General features: G+C 42.8%; 2 protein-coding genes across 2 annotated transcripts; both read left to right on the top strand.

The window, feature by feature from the left end:
- The first annotated feature begins 343 nt into the window (after positions 1–343).
- On the top strand, positions 344–1,779 carry LOC113137625 (sterile alpha motif domain-containing protein 15). The gene is made up of 3 exons (XM_026319421.1): positions 344–433; positions 538–636; positions 1,576–1,779. The coding sequence occupies exons 1-3, from the start codon at positions 347–349 to the stop codon at positions 1,747–1,749; spliced, it is 360 nt and encodes a 119-aa protein (XP_026175206.1). The 5' UTR covers positions 344–346; the 3' UTR covers positions 1,750–1,779.
- Positions 1,780–3,494: 1,715 nt separating this feature from the next.
- Positions 3,495–14,645, top strand: lrfn5b (leucine rich repeat and fibronectin type III domain containing 5b). Its single transcript, XM_026318707.1, has 6 exons — positions 3,495–3,858; positions 9,036–9,952; positions 10,733–10,907; positions 11,913–12,246; positions 13,518–13,818; positions 13,950–14,645. Exons 2-6 carry the CDS (start codon positions 9,062–9,064, stop codon positions 14,643–14,645), a joined length of 2,397 nt encoding a protein of 798 aa, XP_026174492.1. The 5' UTR covers positions 3,495–3,858; positions 9,036–9,061.
- Positions 14,646–16,454: the final 1,809 nt, after the last annotated feature.

Raw genomic sequence — 16,454 nt, 5'->3', positions numbered from 1 at the left:
CCCGAGCAGATGGTTTGTTAATCTGTTAAAACGGCCGGCATTTGGTGTTTCCGTAAAGTGTGGGCGGGACGTACCTATTTAAAAACCAATCACTTCGCACAATGCACCAACCGCCCTATATTACAAGAATCTGATTGGCTGTACCTATAAACTACATTATTACTTGAGTAAGCGTTATAAAAATCTTCTTAGGAAACTTTTTTAAATATCGGACATGTTGCCTTGTTGCCGTAACTAATCCACCTTTATTTTAATATAATATAAAACGAACTAAAATTTCGCTCTGCTGGTGAAGAAAACACTTAGCTATAGGCAACTAGCGGCAGGTAACAGTTTCCATGGCAACATGTCTACAGGCACCATGGAGTTCCTACAGTGGAGTTGTCATGATGTTGCGATGTGGATTGAATCTTTAGGATTTCCACATTACAAAGTAGGGTCACATTTATTCAACAGACATAACACTAACTGTCAGCCTGTCAGCCTTCATGTTACTGTTTCTCACTGCCCTGACCTTATTATTGATTTCTGTCGCAGGCTTGTTTCACGGATAACCTCATTACCGGAAGAAAGCTCATTTATGTCAATTGTATCTATCTGCCAAGACTTGGAATCACCGATTTTAAAGACATTCAGGTATTTTTAAAAAGGCTGAAAGTCAAGTTTTTGATTCTAGCCTTCAGAAAAACAGCTCTTATTAAGGAGACTTGTTTACATATCAAAGGACGGAGGATCACACAGTCTTCGGTGGAAATTGAGCAGGCAAAGTAGCACCAGGGTAATGATGACACTGTTAAAAACTGCAGTCCTATATGATCTACCCTTGCCATCTGTTATTAAAAACTATTTGTTTGTTTAGGCGTTGCATTACATACTACTGCAAAATGCATAGCCATTTTTGTTTGTTTTGACTATATACTGGTTAAAGTAATAGCTTCATTTAGAAAAACAAGAAGGTTAACCTTGAGTAGAAATAATTATAGTTGCTTTCTCAATTGTGCTCCAAATGTCTCTCCAGTAAGCTTTAAGTGGACCAGAAAAGTGGTATCTAGTCTGTGCCAGCTCACATCCCATTTGGCACTTGTACACTTTTTTCTTTGAACAGTGTGACATCCACTTAAAGTTGTGCCAGCAAACACCTCAAATCCGCCATATCACATGCAGGCTGTTTACAGTTTAAGCTGCTGTTTTTCTTATCTCTCCCTCAGGTCATCGCTAAATTGGCTAAAAGTGTCTTTATGTATTCAGCTCTGCTTTATTGCAGAAACATCAAACTGACAAAAAAAGAATAGGTCTCTTTGTGAGTGTAAACTTATAATGAAGGATCTTGAGACAGAGACAGTAAAGAAGAGTATATACTTCTATTTTATGTTTAGATTATATTGGTTCATCTGCATTTATATTAAGGAGTGTGACACCCCCCCCCCCAACTTTTGCATGGTGCCAGAGTTTTGGTGGGATCTCCTTGAAACACTAGACGCTCTCACTCTCAGAGAGATGCTCTTATTAAATGAAGACTCTAGTCTGTAAACATACATTTTATCAAAGGGCTCAACCCTGCTGTGCGCCTTGCAGGTCATCTCTGGTCACGTGCGCAAGCTTCTGGGGATCACAGAGACCCTGTGGAGTCGCAGCATTGCTGAGCCCATGCGGGACAGCATGGGCCTGTTCTTGGAGAAGAAGAGCCGCACAGGTCAAAGGGCAGACAGTCTCACCTACCAGCAATTCTTGGACGGCATTCCTCAGTGAGAGAGAGCCCAGAATGAATCACAACAGTAAAGGAGCACAGCAAAACCAGAGATATGTCAGTGTCATTTCATATTACCGTCAGCTCGTGATGACTAGGACACTCACAATAGGTCACATGCAGGCCTTGACATTAACACTTCCCACAGCAGAATGCTTGAATCTTGTGGAGGCTGCTACATATTTTTCTGCTACAGTTTTGTGCAGGTTGCCAAAAGGTTTTCAGTCTGAAATGAATGATTGGTGACTTTTTGATCTCAAAGAGAGTGAAACAAGAAAGACTTTTCAATGACTGTGCACACAGCACACACATACAGTAGGATACATGGCATAAAAAAAGAATTCCAGTTCTGGATATCTATGAATACCTAAACAAGTGGTTCACTAAAAGTGTGCTGTGGCACACTGGTGTGCCGTGAAGCAAGTCCAGGTGTGCTGTGGGATTTAGTGACAACAGGTAATTTTTGCAAATCTCTCTCTTCAGTTCTATTGAGCTTTAATATTGTGACAGATTGATGATCACAAGTCTCAAATGAATTCTTCCATTATTTTGTTAAAAGTTTCATGATTAATATAGTCATTTATAAAAATGTATTTGACCTTAGACCTTAACTGTTTAGTGATAAAGAGTGATAATACATTTTATAGAGGCAATTTAGCACCTTGAAATTTGGGCTTGCCCTTTAGTGTGACTTGGACACATAAAGTTTAAAAACCACTGACTTAAACTACTAGGGCTCTTGCTGTCAATCTCAAGAAGATGTGTTGTAAGTGGATGGAGCTGCTGATAACCAAGTAGAAATTGGCGGTTTGATTATCTGAAGGACAGCAAGGGCCTATTTTCAAAGTGCCAGGAGGTTATTGTTGTTGGGAACAAAAAACCTGAAAGTGAACCTGCAAGCAAGAAGACTGCTGTAGCCTAATAGTCTCGTGCACATAGGCTTCGCCAACTTGCACAAAAGGCCATAGGATCATTGCATCAGATAGTGGTGGGTCGAGTGCCAAGCAGACCCACAGGGAGCCAGGGCTTTCAGATTCAGCCAGCTCAACACTTTCCTACCAGTAATCTATATGGTACATGTAGGAATATTCAGCCATAGAGGCTTTATTTGACCTCACCCAAACTAGATGTGAACTGAATAGCAAAGGTTTTATCTGAAGGACTGGATGGATTTTTTTAGTCAGAGTGCTATTTAACCCTTTACTGACTATTGCCTGGCTCATTTTTCATTTCCTGTATGTGCAAATCTAAAAAAAAAAAAAAAGAAAAAAAGAACTAGTTTCTATTTTAATTGATTTTAACTGAATTGAATTCTTAGCGAATATTGCGTTATAGGCCTGCTGCATTTTCGTGCAGTAGAGTTCAATCTAGCTTACATGAATAAATTATGATGCCTGCCTGTGAGATAGGCTGGGAGGCACTGCATCTGTCTGTGCACACAAATGGTCTCTGTGCAGCTCGGAGCGCACCGATTGCCATTCCGAGCACAGCACCTCTGGTCAGAAATGGAGCCGGGTCGGTGGTTGACAGTAGTCCGGGGACAGAAGGTGGGGTTTACTATGGCAGGAACCTTTCGGTCAATCTGGATTAATTTGCCCTGAGCACTACATCGCCAGCAAAATCCCGTGAAAGCGATTCGAACATCTGGCTGGACTCAGCATAGCACCAGTCACTCACAGCGCCGGAGATATTAAAGCAGCCAGTCGCTACAAAGGCGTTTTCTCTTCTGGAGGTGCACACACAGGCGGATGCGCAGTAGAGGCGATCCCGCACAGCTGCAGCCTCAAAGCCACACCGGGACCCTTCAGGTTGCGTTTTCCAGTATTATTTCGTCAAAGGGGGAAATCTGAGTTACATCCCGGTGTGACGGGATCGCAGAGGAACCGTCCTTTATCTGCTGCTCATGGATTTCTTGAAGGGCATCGCTGGTTTCGCAGGCCGTCACATGTTATAGGAGCCAAGACGCGTGTTTCGGGACACCTGAATTATCTCCAAGAGGCAACGTCGGTCCCATTTTAGGCGAGCGACTCTCAGTATGCTCTCAGCCCTCCTGGGAGGAAACCAGCTCAAACCCTCCCTCCGCTGACTTGGCTTGATGTCTCATCTGCAAGGTAAATTCTGTATTATAAAGGCTGCAAATGCTGTGAATTATAAGCCTCTAAACTCTTCTGGGCCACTGTCTTTCATGAGACAGTCAATACTGACTTGAAGTAGTTTTTCTCAGGACCCATCTGAAAGGGTCCAGATTTTCCCCTGTGACAGGGGTTGTGGCTGTAACCCACCAGCCCTCTACCGCAAGGTCAAAAAAAAATCTCCTCATTTGCCAAGGAACGCCGTCTGATAACTATTTTATTTTTAGGACCCAACTGGAAACTGCATTCTGTGCTGTGTTTTTTTTTTTTTTTTCACCTACAGGTGAAACTGAGAATCATGTCTAATGTGTCCATTATTTAGTCCACTCTGGATACATGCAGAAAAAAAACCCCATTGATCTCAAATGTGAGATGTGTCTGTTTCACTGTGTATTTTATCAGCACAAAGGATCCTGTGATTTACTGCTGGGCTGTGATCAAATCTAAACAAGCCTAAATAATAAAACTGATTATAGGATAATGTGAACAGAGGCCAGGTAACTTATGGAGACAGCTGAAAATATGGCATATATATGTATATATATAAATAACTGGTGAGGTATAATAGCGTTGTATTATGTCGTGTGTTAGTTATCACATATCTTATTATTCATGAGTGCCTGAGGCATCATTGTAACTGCTCCACCAGTGAAACCAGGCCCACGCCTCATTTTGCAGCTTCTATTTGCTTTTACTGCTGTGTTTATGCACTCAGTGATGGAGCTTACTGTATGTGCTGCTACCTTTCACTGACAGCAGAGAAGTGATATGTGGCTCCTCAGCACCGAGGCTGTTCTGCAGAACAGCTTCGCGTTCACTGACCCACATATTCACTCGCCACAAAATAAGATTCTTGCTTTTTGCAGGAGAAGTGCTTCGTTAAGGGTTAGAAACGCAGAGATTATTTGACAGTCACAAAGTTGGGCTCACACACGGTCCGCATGTGTGTGCTGTATGAGTGCTGCTTTTTTGATTACACAACACAATAAGGGGAGAGATTATACATTATTTAGTCATTTTGTTGCTGTGTGAGGTAGAAACACACAGTCCTGAGGGTCTGTGAACGAGGGGGGAGATGAGCCAATACTACATTGATCATGGATTTCGTTTTGGCTGTTCTTGTTTCCACATTTAGACAGTAACATAAAAAAGCCCTTGTGAGTGGTTTAGGTTTTCTTACGCTGCCTGTGCTTGAAACTACACTTTGAAACCGGAAGATGTGAAAGTCTACAGACCTGTGGGCTCATACTGTGGAGAATACTGACTAGAGGAGACCATACTGGGATTCATTGATGGGTCTTCTGCATTCCTCTTTCCAGAAGTAAGTCCCAGGTCACAAGCCCTTTGCATCAGGGTACATCACAACAGTAAAAGAATTAAGCTACAAAGTTAGCGATCCGTATTTAAATCCATCTCCTGCTTCAGTAAAAGGCAGTCTCTAAAATATGAAGTGTTTTCTGTTTATTTGCTGCACTCCAGTCATGACAGATCCTGTATATAAAGGTAGAAATTAATTTCCTGTGATACTGTGTGAAGGAAAACACTAAAAGGGGAGATGTAAATGCTGATGAACAGCACTTCTATTGATGCAGTGGGGTCTGCTTAGTATGCTGTCCCCCTGGTATGCATGCACACACACACACACACACACACGCACTTAGATACTTATATTCACCAACGAGCTTCTCCAACTGAAAAATAATTTCAGAGTTCTCCATCAAGTTATTTAGGTTTTTATTTCGTGCAAGACTGGAAAAGGGTAATGATTCCGTCAGTCAAATATTGAATCCAATACAAAATTAGCTGAGTGTACAAACTACTTTCTTCTCATCACTACTGTGTCACAAATGCTACGTTGAATCTGCTCTGGCCTTCAAACAGAACCTCAGCTGTCAAGGACCTTTTCTCTAGAGCGGAGTCTTTGTTCTAAATATTATTAGGTGATCTGAAAATGAGCCACTGATTATATCTCACCCAAAACTGACGTTTTCTGTGTTGCCATGGCACCAAGGCTGTCACCCAAGAGCTATCGCATTCTAACATTGGCAGACTGTAGGAAAAGGGTGTCACATCACATACCCACATTCACAAACACAGATGTGTTAGTTAAACGGTCCATAACAGCATCAGTGTTTGGTCAGGATGTTTGGACTCAGGCTATGGGACCATTTACCCGACACAGTAGAATTTCTACCAGCTCAGTCAAAATATGATCCACTTCAGCAGATACAGCAGCTCCATTTGGTCCCATAAAGCAGGTAGGCTGAGGGCCTCTTTCACTGCTTTGTCAATACCATTTTGCCATCATGTTGCAGCATCAGTTTACCTCCTTGACACACATAAGATTATTTTTGGCAGTAGCACACATCCGGCTGCCTCTCTCAGAGAAACCCAGGTCACTTGCTGTCGAGATGCTGCCATGCGCTGTCAAGGAGGCACACCAAGCAAACTTCATCTCATTAACTCTCTCTCAAAGGGCTGCTTTCCCTGATTCCCTGCCCAGACGTGGACTGCAGAAGCTTCCTCACATGAGCTACAGCATAAGTTGGACCATCTGAAAATATATCCCCCATGACCTCACTGTCCGATTGGCATGCAGTATGCTGCATAAGGCTTTTCTTAGCAAACGCTGCCCCAGGGACACCATAGATATCCTCTCCTACAGTATACTGCCGCTGCTGCACATGAATGTCTGTCTCCATAGCTGGTGGTTGTTGAGTAGTGAGCTACCTCTATTAGGCACAAATCCACCCACTGCTGAGCATGTGTGGGTGTGTGCTGTCAGTCTGCTCTGTTCTCTGAGGACCAAAAGACCTACTCAGAGGTAGTAAACGAACATTTGATTGACTAAGAAGGAGATTATGGTTAATGCATCAGTAGAATCTGATTTCCTGTTTATTTGTGGCCCTCCCAAGTCACCTCACCATAATGAACTGCCCAACCTGGAGGATAATGATTTTCTGGGGTTGTGACATTTAAAAATGAAGTGCGTGATTGATGAATACATTGATTGATTATCTACTTATTTGTTCTTGTACCTGATGAGTGCAACCTGTTATGCAAATCTCTGTGGAACACCCATAATTAAATGCAAATTAAGGAGACAGCCAGATACTTCCTGCCCCGTCTCAGCAGTAAGAAACTGTCCTTTTGTCCTCAGAGAACAGATTTTGTAGGGATTACCATTGCAACGATTTTCTTCACGTTTGGCCGAGTTTTCAGCAATGATAAAAAAAAAAAGCCTCATATCTCCAAAGATTGAATCAATATCACGTCTTCAGCGCCATTCGATTCTGGAAGTAGCAGGTCCTCTCCACCTCATTGCACATCCAGAGGGTGTGCCAGTCAGAGACAGAGCATAAGGTGGTCAGGCACACCAACATGAACACACTTGCGTATATCTAAGCTTTCGTAGACTATCCTCTGATACGCATGCATGCACAAATATAAGTAGAAATGATACTTTCCACACAGGTACTTGGAAACCTCCGCACATAGTTTTGCAGCACTGCTTGACACTGAAGATATTTGCCATCCTTAAAGAGAGTGATGACAACATTTAATAATGATTCCACAGTACATTTCTCATCAGCTCAGATCTCTGCACCACTGCATCCCGGATTACAATCCACAAATCGAGACTCTTGTGTGAGGTGGTAGAGTTATCCCTTGTAAAAACTGTCCATGAAAGACATTGATGCATAGCTTCTTAATCAGCAATATTCATGAAAATGTCAACCCGGCATGCTCCCTCTAAAAACGATTTCATCCCTCACCTCACTAATATCTGCCAATTTAAAGCAAACTCTCTCCTGCCTCTTTGTCAAGCTGTTATGCTCTGCCCAGTTGTCAAAATGTAACTCTTGTCAGCAGTTGCCACTGAGCTTCCTTTTCTCCCCTTCTCATGTTAAAAACATGCCCCCACATGGCTGCATGTCAGTCCTGTCCCATCTGATGTTTTCTTTACTCTGATATTTTCCTCATACTCTGACTGTCAGGGTTATTACACTGTGAGTTGTGAGCCACAGCCCTGGTGTAACAGAAGCTTTTGAAGCATGAAGGTACTCAGTTGGCAGGCTCTTTGCTGAGGCAAGAATTTTATGCACACTCTCCAAGAGCCAATGTCGACAATGGAGGCATTACCAGCAAACCACAGAAAGCTATAATCATAAATCAGCCATTCTGTTCGGTATTTAAAGGTTAGCCTTTGGATTTTTACTACAGTTGTGGGATTGGATCTCTTGTTTTCTGTGTTCGATTGGATTGGTGTTCCTTTCTGTGTGGTGTAAAGGGACACCCAAAGGGTGAATATTGCATGTTTAACCAAAATTACACTAAATTCCTGTTCTAAATCTAATCTCAGGTAATGTCATTCTGCCTGAAATGTTGTGTAGTGCACCTGCAGAGCTGTGATCTAATCTCCACTTTGTAAGTTTTATGACATGCTATATTCCTGACAAGGTCTCAGGATTCATCAAATGGATCCCTCCTTATCCCCCATCTGAGTTGTGTCATAAGTAAGAGTAGCAGCAGAGAGAGCAGAGAGAAAATCAATAGCAAGGCATAGCACATCCTCACTGAGGCACTGGGCCCAATCATGGGCCCTTCCTATTGGCGATATGATCCTGGGAGATATCAGTCTAATTCTGATGAGGCCTCTGGACTGCCAGTCTAGACTTTCATCCTTCTGTACACAAACATGAAAGGACTGGCATTATCATATCAAAAATGTGCGAACACGGGAGCCAGGACTAAAAAGGAGAGCTGCCACAAAAATCATACAGAATTACTGGGGATGTTTCACTCTAAAATCTGCAGGTGACTCATTAGTTTCATGTCTAATTGCACAGCATTTATTGTTTGTTCCAGCATTCACACACTTAGCTTCCTGCTCAGTATTTGGACTTTTTGTAAATCTTAGCTGTAAGCTGTGAATGATGGTGCTTCAAGTCTAGCGGAAAGGCTTTACCTTTATGGAGCAGAATCCCCCAGTTTTCTTCTTAAAGAGGGATTTTTCCTGCATATGTTACTACAGCAATTGAAGCTTGATAAAGATAATACAAATTGCATTCATAGATTTCATGGTTTGCATTCTTAAAATGTCTTAAATAAATAATTTGCCCTTCTCTTTCTCTTTTTGATCTGTTCTCCTTTAGGTGTATTAACCTGACTGAAAAGCCAAATGGAGTCTCTCCTAGTTTATCTGATAGTCCTCGGTGTGGCTGTGAAGGCCCATAAAGTTCAAATCTGCCCCAAACGCTGTGTCTGCCAGGTGCTAAACCCCAACCTGGCAACTTTGTGTGACAAAAAGGGGCTGCTGTTTGTGCCCCCAAATATCGACAGGCACACAGTGGAGATGCGTCTTGGGGATAATTTTGTAACCAGCATTAAACGCAAAGACTTCGCTAACATGACCAAGCTTGTAGATCTGACCCTGTCTCGGAACACTATTGGCACCATCGTGCCTCATGCCTTCAAAGACCTAGAGAACCTACGAGCCCTTCACCTTGACAGTAACCGACTAACTCACATCACCAACGACACCTTCAGTGGCATGTCCAAGTTGCACCACCTCATCCTCAACAACAACCAGCTTACCCACATCCAGATCGGAGCCTTTAATGATCTGACAGCACTGGAAGAGCTGGACTTATCCTATAACAATTTAGAAAGCGCCCCATGGGTGGCCATCCAAAGGATGTCCAATCTCCACACCCTCAATTTGGACCACAACATGCTCAGCTACATCCCAGAGGGCACCTTCTCTGGGTTACAGAAGCTCAAAAGGCTGGACGTGACCTCCAACAAGCTGCAGAAGCTTCCTCCTGATCCTATTTTCCAAAGAGCAGGCGTCCTGGCCACTTCTGGGATAATGGGACCTTCTTCATTTGCTTTGAGCTTCGGGGGGAACCCTCTGAGGTGTAACTGTGAGCTGCTTTGGCTGCGGCGGTTACGCAGAGAGGATGATCTGGAGACGTGCGCTTCACCGCAACACCTCTCTGGGCGCTATTTCTGGACTGTTTCAGAGGAAGAGTTCCTATGTGAGCCTCCTCTCATCACCAGGCACTCACAGGTATAACCTCTGAATTGAGCTGTGCTACCGTTACACTCTCTGGGCCAGACACTGGATTCTGCCTCAGTTAATCCAAGGTGGCACTTTGGTGGTGCTCTGATTGACTGTCACACCAAATATTAGCTTTGCGATCCAAAGGAGCCTAACAAGACTTGTGGGACTCATCTAGACCACACAGCTAACTAAATGTTGTAAAACATAGAGAACTTACCTAAAAAATGTCATCAAACTGTGGCCCGTGGAGAGATTTTAGAGAAGTGCTTTAGCAGGACTGTCAGTCAGCATTTTAATAAAGCTATTTGCAGGTTTATGATGGATCTGTGGTGAAGCTCTTCTTACACAGTGAAAGCTTACATTGGTTTAGCCCGTGATTCATGCATCCAAACAAAAATTATCCGATCAAATCCTTGCCAAATAAGTACAGCTATATCATCTCATTTACATTCAGCAGACCTCTTTTACATAATTACAAAGAAAATTATCTTTCACTTGGACTCCAGAATGTACACTGCCATGAACTGTCATGTTGATTATCTTGCCTTCTTAATCATGCTAATTTAATATCATAACAATTATCAATTGCTGATTATATTTACGGCGAATTAAGTATTTTTGAACACATCAAAAAGGGCATTAATTATAATATCTCAGTTATACAGACTGTCTTGGTGAAGCACTAAGGAGATTTTCAGTTTTAGGATGCAGGGCGTTATATAGTCATTTCGTCTCTGCGTTTAACATATGCTAAAGTCCTCTCACTAACTCCTGTCTCTGGTTCAGGAGCTGAGAGCTTTGGAGGGTCAGAGCGTGACTCTGCGCTGTAAGGCCAGGGGCGACCCCGACCCCATTATCCACTGGATCGCCCCAGACGGACGCCTTATGTCCAATTCCTCCAGGGCCATGGTCCACACAGACGGCACGCTGGACATCCTCATCAGCACTGTCAAGGACTCTGGTCTGTTTACACCCCAGTGGCTGTGCTTGTGTTGTTGACTGAACAAAATTAGTTGTTTGCTTGTGTACACAGAAGCCTACAGGACAAGTTTTGTTTGTCTGCACCACGAGATAAAGTTTTGAGTGTGTGATAAAAGTCTCAATAGAATGAAAGGTGATGTTTTCATCTTAATAGGTATGTTTCATATGATTCTCACATTTTAGATTGGATCAAATTAAATTATTCTTTATTATCCTCAAGGGACAATCATTGTACAGTCGTCAAACAAAAGTACCCATTTAAAAAGTATATGGCAGCTGGGACAAATATTGTCAGACTGTGTCCAGACAATCACATATGTATCAATTAATGGTATGTTCATCACATATTTAAAAATTCCAGTTGGAACATATTTTTTGGTGTTTTGGAAATACATTTTTGGTTTATTGCCAGCCAGCAGCATGTTATTTAAGCTTAGCCTGAAGACTGGAAACAAGGGGAAAGAGTCTGAAAGTAGTAAAATCAGTTTATCATCACCTCTAAAGCTTGTTTACCTGTATATCTGGTTTGTTTAATCTATATAGGAAACAGCTATGGCTATTTTATGAGCAGTTGCATGCACGACTTTTTCCTAGCCAGGAGCGACCTCAGCGTTCTGAGAAGGAACAACTTTTTAAACTAAGATTTTTGTGGGAATTAAACAACATTTTCATTTGTGATCATTAGAGACGTTGGTAGATGGAATTTTAGACACAGCAAGGCTGTTTCCAGGCTTAGGCTAAAATAATATGATTGGATTAACACACAGACATGAGAATGGTATCAAATCCCTCATCTAATTGTCATCAAGAAAGCAAATTAATATTTTCCAAAATATCAACGTACTGTATCACCTGCCTGACTAGGATTATGGGCTATATGGTTTGGTTTTTTTTGCAATTTCAATGCATGTGTGGCCTGATATACTTATCTGTACATGATTTTATGTATCAGGGAGGACATTAAACTAATTACTCTGTATTCCAGGCTCCTTCACCTGTGTGGCCTCCAACCCAGCCGGCGAAGCCCAGCAGACGGTGGATCTGGTCATTGCTAAACTCCCTCATATCACTAACAACACAATATCAGAGCAGGAGCCTGACCCGGGATCATCAGATATCGCCACAGTGACCAAGACAGGGGCAGAGGTGGGAGGGGTGCCACTAGGGAATGCGAAAACAAGCCAGGAGAAGAAAGTAGTAATTGCCGAGGCCACGTCCACCTCAGCCCTGGTCAGGTTTAATTTCCAGAGGAGTATTCCTGGAATACGCATGTTCCAGATCCAATATAATGGGACCTATGATGATTCACTGGTATACAGGTAAGCAAAAATGCCTAAACCTGTGGTGTTACACAAAGAATGAATTCATAAGTTAAAGAAGAAAATGTTCACAAATAAACAAAGTTAGAAACATAAAATGGTTTAATCTAGCAAAAAAAAAAAAAAAGTATAAATGTATCTGAAAGTGTGGATATAGACTGAAGCTGAGTGGAGCAATATTAGCCATATCCTGGTATCAAAATGGCCTAGACTTATCCTTGGAAAAACAAAATCTTTCTTTTCTGTGGTATTGTTGAAGTAAGTAAGGCATCATAGTCTGCACCCATTGTGTTTTTCAGCTGCAATCATCAGGAGGCATCTGCTTTCAGGCAGAAAATATTCAGGCAGAAAACAAAGCCTTCAGATTTTTTGTGTTCAAACTTCTATTACCAAACACCAGTAGCCCTAACAATGATTTTGCCTTTAACAAGAGACTAAAACCACACATGTACTCCAAATGGTTCAAGAACAGCTTTCAGTTTACTATGGGTATGCCTTCGATGGGCGTTTTCAGTCTAATTTTACAGAAATGATCTAAATTATTTAGTCTTGAAGAATTGGACCCGACTGTACATGGGAATATTTGTGGTGTCTATTAATCCTATCAGGAAGACAGACTAATGCACTGTATCTGACTTCTTATTCTTCGACTCCTAATCCCCTCTCACCGGAGTGTATCGTTTGCTATGTGCAAAACCTAGATAATGCTTAATCAACAAAATCAAAACAGAATGTCAGCACTAATCTGTGGACTGATAGGAAGATGAAAGAGTAGTCAGTGTTTTATACAAAGCATCAGAGGCTTTGTAGATGCCCATGTGAGAAACCACACTACACGATATTCTTTCCTCTCTGCCCACGTTCACTCCATATTTAGTGCTAATCAGTGTTTTATGATAGAATCGTCGCACAGCCCCTTTTTTCCAAATGAACATCGAAGCCGACAGCATAATGGGCATTAAGCAGCAGCTACCAAAATCAGGAGACAACAGAGAGTTGATTCTGTAATCCTGATGTTTTGAACAGAGGGCATCCTGCATCCCCAGTTACTGGAAGCAATGTTTTATCGGTAATGATGCTGGAGAGACTAAATCAAACGTCACAAAAGATTATGCCTAGACAGATCTTAAATAGCCCCCTGAGAGATAAATGATTGTCATGTCATTTTATCCCTGTAAAACAATAAGCTGGATAATCTGATTTGCTTCTGTCTCCTTTCATTTAACCCTCTCTGATCTATGTCAGAACTCAAAGCTTTTTTCTTTCCACAGGATGATACCCCCGACCAGCAAGAACATCCTGGTAAACAACCTGGCGGCTGGTACCCAGTATGACCTGTGCGTGCTGGCCATCTACGATGACCAGGTGACATCACTGACTGCCACCAGGGTGATAGGTTGTGTCCACTTCACCACAGAGCCACAGTACCTGAGATGCCATTTCATGCAGTCCCAGTTTCTTGGTGGCACAATTGTAGTTATCATTGGAGGGATTATTGTGGCCTCAGTGCTCGCTTTTATCATCTTCCTCATTGTGCGCTATCGGGTGTGTAACCAGGGAGATGCTGATAAGGTTTGTTTGGAATGTCCCCTTTTGTTTTTTTTTTCTGTTCATTATTTTTGTTGATACTGAAGCAAAAGTGACTAATACAGTTATTTTCATTCTTCTGTCTTCTTTCCCACATTCATCACCTGTCATGTCAGCCTCTAGAGATGGGGGATATTCGGTCACTGAGCAGTGATGGACAGCTACAGGGCTGTGGAATTCCCAAGTCCCTCTCCAAGCAAGTTCTACGTCCAGAGAAGAATGACAAGGACTGCCTCAGGGTTGCCCTGCCACCCCCAGAGCCAGCCAAACAGCGACCGCCAGTTGTTGTAGCCACCACCAAACCCTCTGTCCCTGACTGCACTGTCTCTACCTCTGCTGGCAGCCACAGCTGGCACCCAGCCTCCCCAGGCGCTCCGAGACCCAAACGTTCCAGTGTTCCACCAAAACCCTCAGAGGCTCACCGAGCTGAAGCGCAGGCAGATGTTGAGCTTGATAACATGAACCGGAATAACTCGTCAGAGGTTAAAAGAGCCACGGCCATCGCTCTGGCTGTTCCTGGCCAACCCACCAAATGGACTGCTGTTCCCAGAGGTCCACGGCCTCACCAGGCCCCTCGACATTACATGACTGTGCCTGCAGGGGGAGTGAGGGTGAACCGCAGGCACTCCCTGAACGCAGACTCATATAGGGAGCGCTGCTATGTGGCATACCCCAAAACCGGGGCCAGTCTGCGCTCCAAGCGCAGCCTGTCAATGAGTGGAGAGCTGCCGCAGCTCGAGAGCACAACAAACATTCGTCGGGCCAGGGACAAGCTCTCCAGGTCTGAGTGGCTTCTGGAGAGCACTTTATGATTTGGAGTTTATGACCTGCATTCTCTTGTTTTCTTGAATTGGATTTGTGGCCCATTGTAGAACAGACAGGGATTTGATGCCTTGTTTTGAGCTTTTGTGCTCTCTACTGAGGGACCTGTAGCTTCACTGGTATGTTTGAGAGCAAGGCAGGCATACAGGGTTATGGGAGACGTTTCACATTTGTTTTCTACCTTATAACCTATCAAAGTCTTCTTTATAATGACATTTGACCAAACTTTGATGAAAGGCACACTAATGTATAAAACAACTTCATGTACAAAATTGTTTAGTTGTGCGAGATACTATATATCTCAGTACAACCATAAGTATTCATGTGGTATTGAATGCAGTAACCTGGACATACTGTATTATAACAAAGAAAGAAATACACAGACAGGGGGTGGGGTTATTATACTCACAGTCTTGTTGCCTGTTACTTAAAGTGATACAATCTCTGTAGATTTTGAACATGATTCTTGTCTCCAGCCCTACTGACAGATGGTGACATGTCTTAATTACCTTGGTGAAGGTTTGGGGAGATTATGAATGTGCTTTACATCCCAGAGGTGTTGGAACAGAATGTAGTAGACAGACAGCTCTCCGTCCTTTCATCATCAACACTCACAGACGCAGCACAATGCAGCATTTTTGTGGCACAAGTCGACTCAGCCTAATACTGCCCTACGGTTTGAATCGATACATTTTTATCACATAATTACATTAAGACTCCACTCCGATAGGATTCCTGTCACGACTGATTTGAGCGACAACTGGACCAACACCAACAGCATGACAGGTGCGGGAAGTAATCTGACCATCACGTGTGGATGAGATCCTGAGGAATGGTTCATTTCCATATTTTTTACGTACTGATGTTATCATGTCATGCCAATGGCAACCATTGTAAATGAACTTGTGGAGTTGTAAGAGAAACGATAATCACAAGTAAGGGAGTACGTCAGCTCTTGATTTTGCTGTTGTTTCTGTTGATGTTTACCAGTATAAATAAACCAGTGATAAAACAGACACACTCAGATTTATCTTATTTCCAGCTCGCCTTGTAAATCTCTGTAACTTTCCCCCAGTGTCTGAAGTATTATAGTCATCTCTGTACTGTGAAGTTGTTAGAACAAAACAATAACTGCACCCCTTAGTTCAACAGGCTCCACCAGCTAAAGTGGTAATACATTTTGGGTTTCAGTCATCTTGCAGCCTTAAAATTCCCTCTTTTCTGCATGTGCTGGACCTCTGACAGATCCCGGCCCTGAGCACTTGTGTTTGTTCAAAGAGAGGAGGAGAGCAGACAATGAAAAAACAGGCCATGCTGGTCACCGGGGACGTCTCTCGCCTATGCATATCCACGCATGTCTGAGAGCGCCGTGCGTGTGCACTCGGATAAAAGCCGCTGCAGAAGTTAAACCCAACCTCTGCAGCAGGAACCCAGGCACGACTAATTCTACAGTTACAGTAATGTCTCCCTGATGGCAGGACTGACATGATATGCATTATCTGCTGGAATATGAGCTCTCATTCACTGTGTATTTTGGTGGTCAGATGCTGCTTGCTTGATTGATTTATATATACATATACTGGTATGCCTGAAACTTAAGATGCAGCATATTGGGTAGAAATACACTCTGATACAGGGAAAACCTGTTAGGATGAGCTGCAATACTGTAGGTGAGACATAAATTAATTGCTGTCACCCAAACAGGCTGGATTCATGCATTTTTATTCATTACTTCTTGCTCATTATGGTTGATTAAAATGCTGAGGAGCTTGGCCTGAACCTTGGTTCAGTCTTTGGCG

This window comes from Mastacembelus armatus, chromosome 24 (genome assembly GCF_900324485.2).
Source record: "Mastacembelus armatus chromosome 24, fMasArm1.2, whole genome shotgun sequence".
Lineage (NCBI taxonomy): Eukaryota > Metazoa > Chordata > Actinopteri > Synbranchiformes > Mastacembelidae > Mastacembelus > Mastacembelus armatus.
This window is presented reverse-complemented; position numbering and strand designations above follow the sequence as displayed.

What these genes read in the sequence shown, in the direction of transcription:
- LOC113137625 (XM_026319421.1), top strand. Translation starts at nt 347, where the DNA reads ATGTCTACAGGCACCATGGAGTTCCTACAGTGGAGTTGTCATGATGTT. An exon ending in TAGGATTTCCACATTACAAA is followed by an intron (nt 434 to 537) that starts GTAGGGTCACAT and finishes TTTCTGTCGCAG; the next exon opens with GCTTGTTTCACGGATAACCT. An exon ending in CCGATTTTAAAGACATTCAG is followed by an intron (nt 637 to 1,575) that starts GTATTTTTAAAA and finishes TGCGCCTTGCAG; the next exon opens with GTCATCTCTGGTCACGTGCG.
- lrfn5b (XM_026318707.1), top strand. Translation starts at nt 9,062, where the DNA reads ATGGAGTCTCTCCTAGTTTATCTGATAGTCCTCGGTGTGGCTGTGAAG. An exon ending in CAGCACTGTCAAGGACTCTG is followed by an intron (nt 10,908 to 11,912) that starts GTCTGTTTACAC and finishes TCTGTATTCCAG; the next exon opens with GCTCCTTCACCTGTGTGGCC. An exon ending in GATGATTCACTGGTATACAG is followed by an intron (nt 12,247 to 13,517) that starts GTAAGCAAAAAT and finishes TTCTTTCCACAG; the next exon opens with GATGATACCCCCGACCAGCA.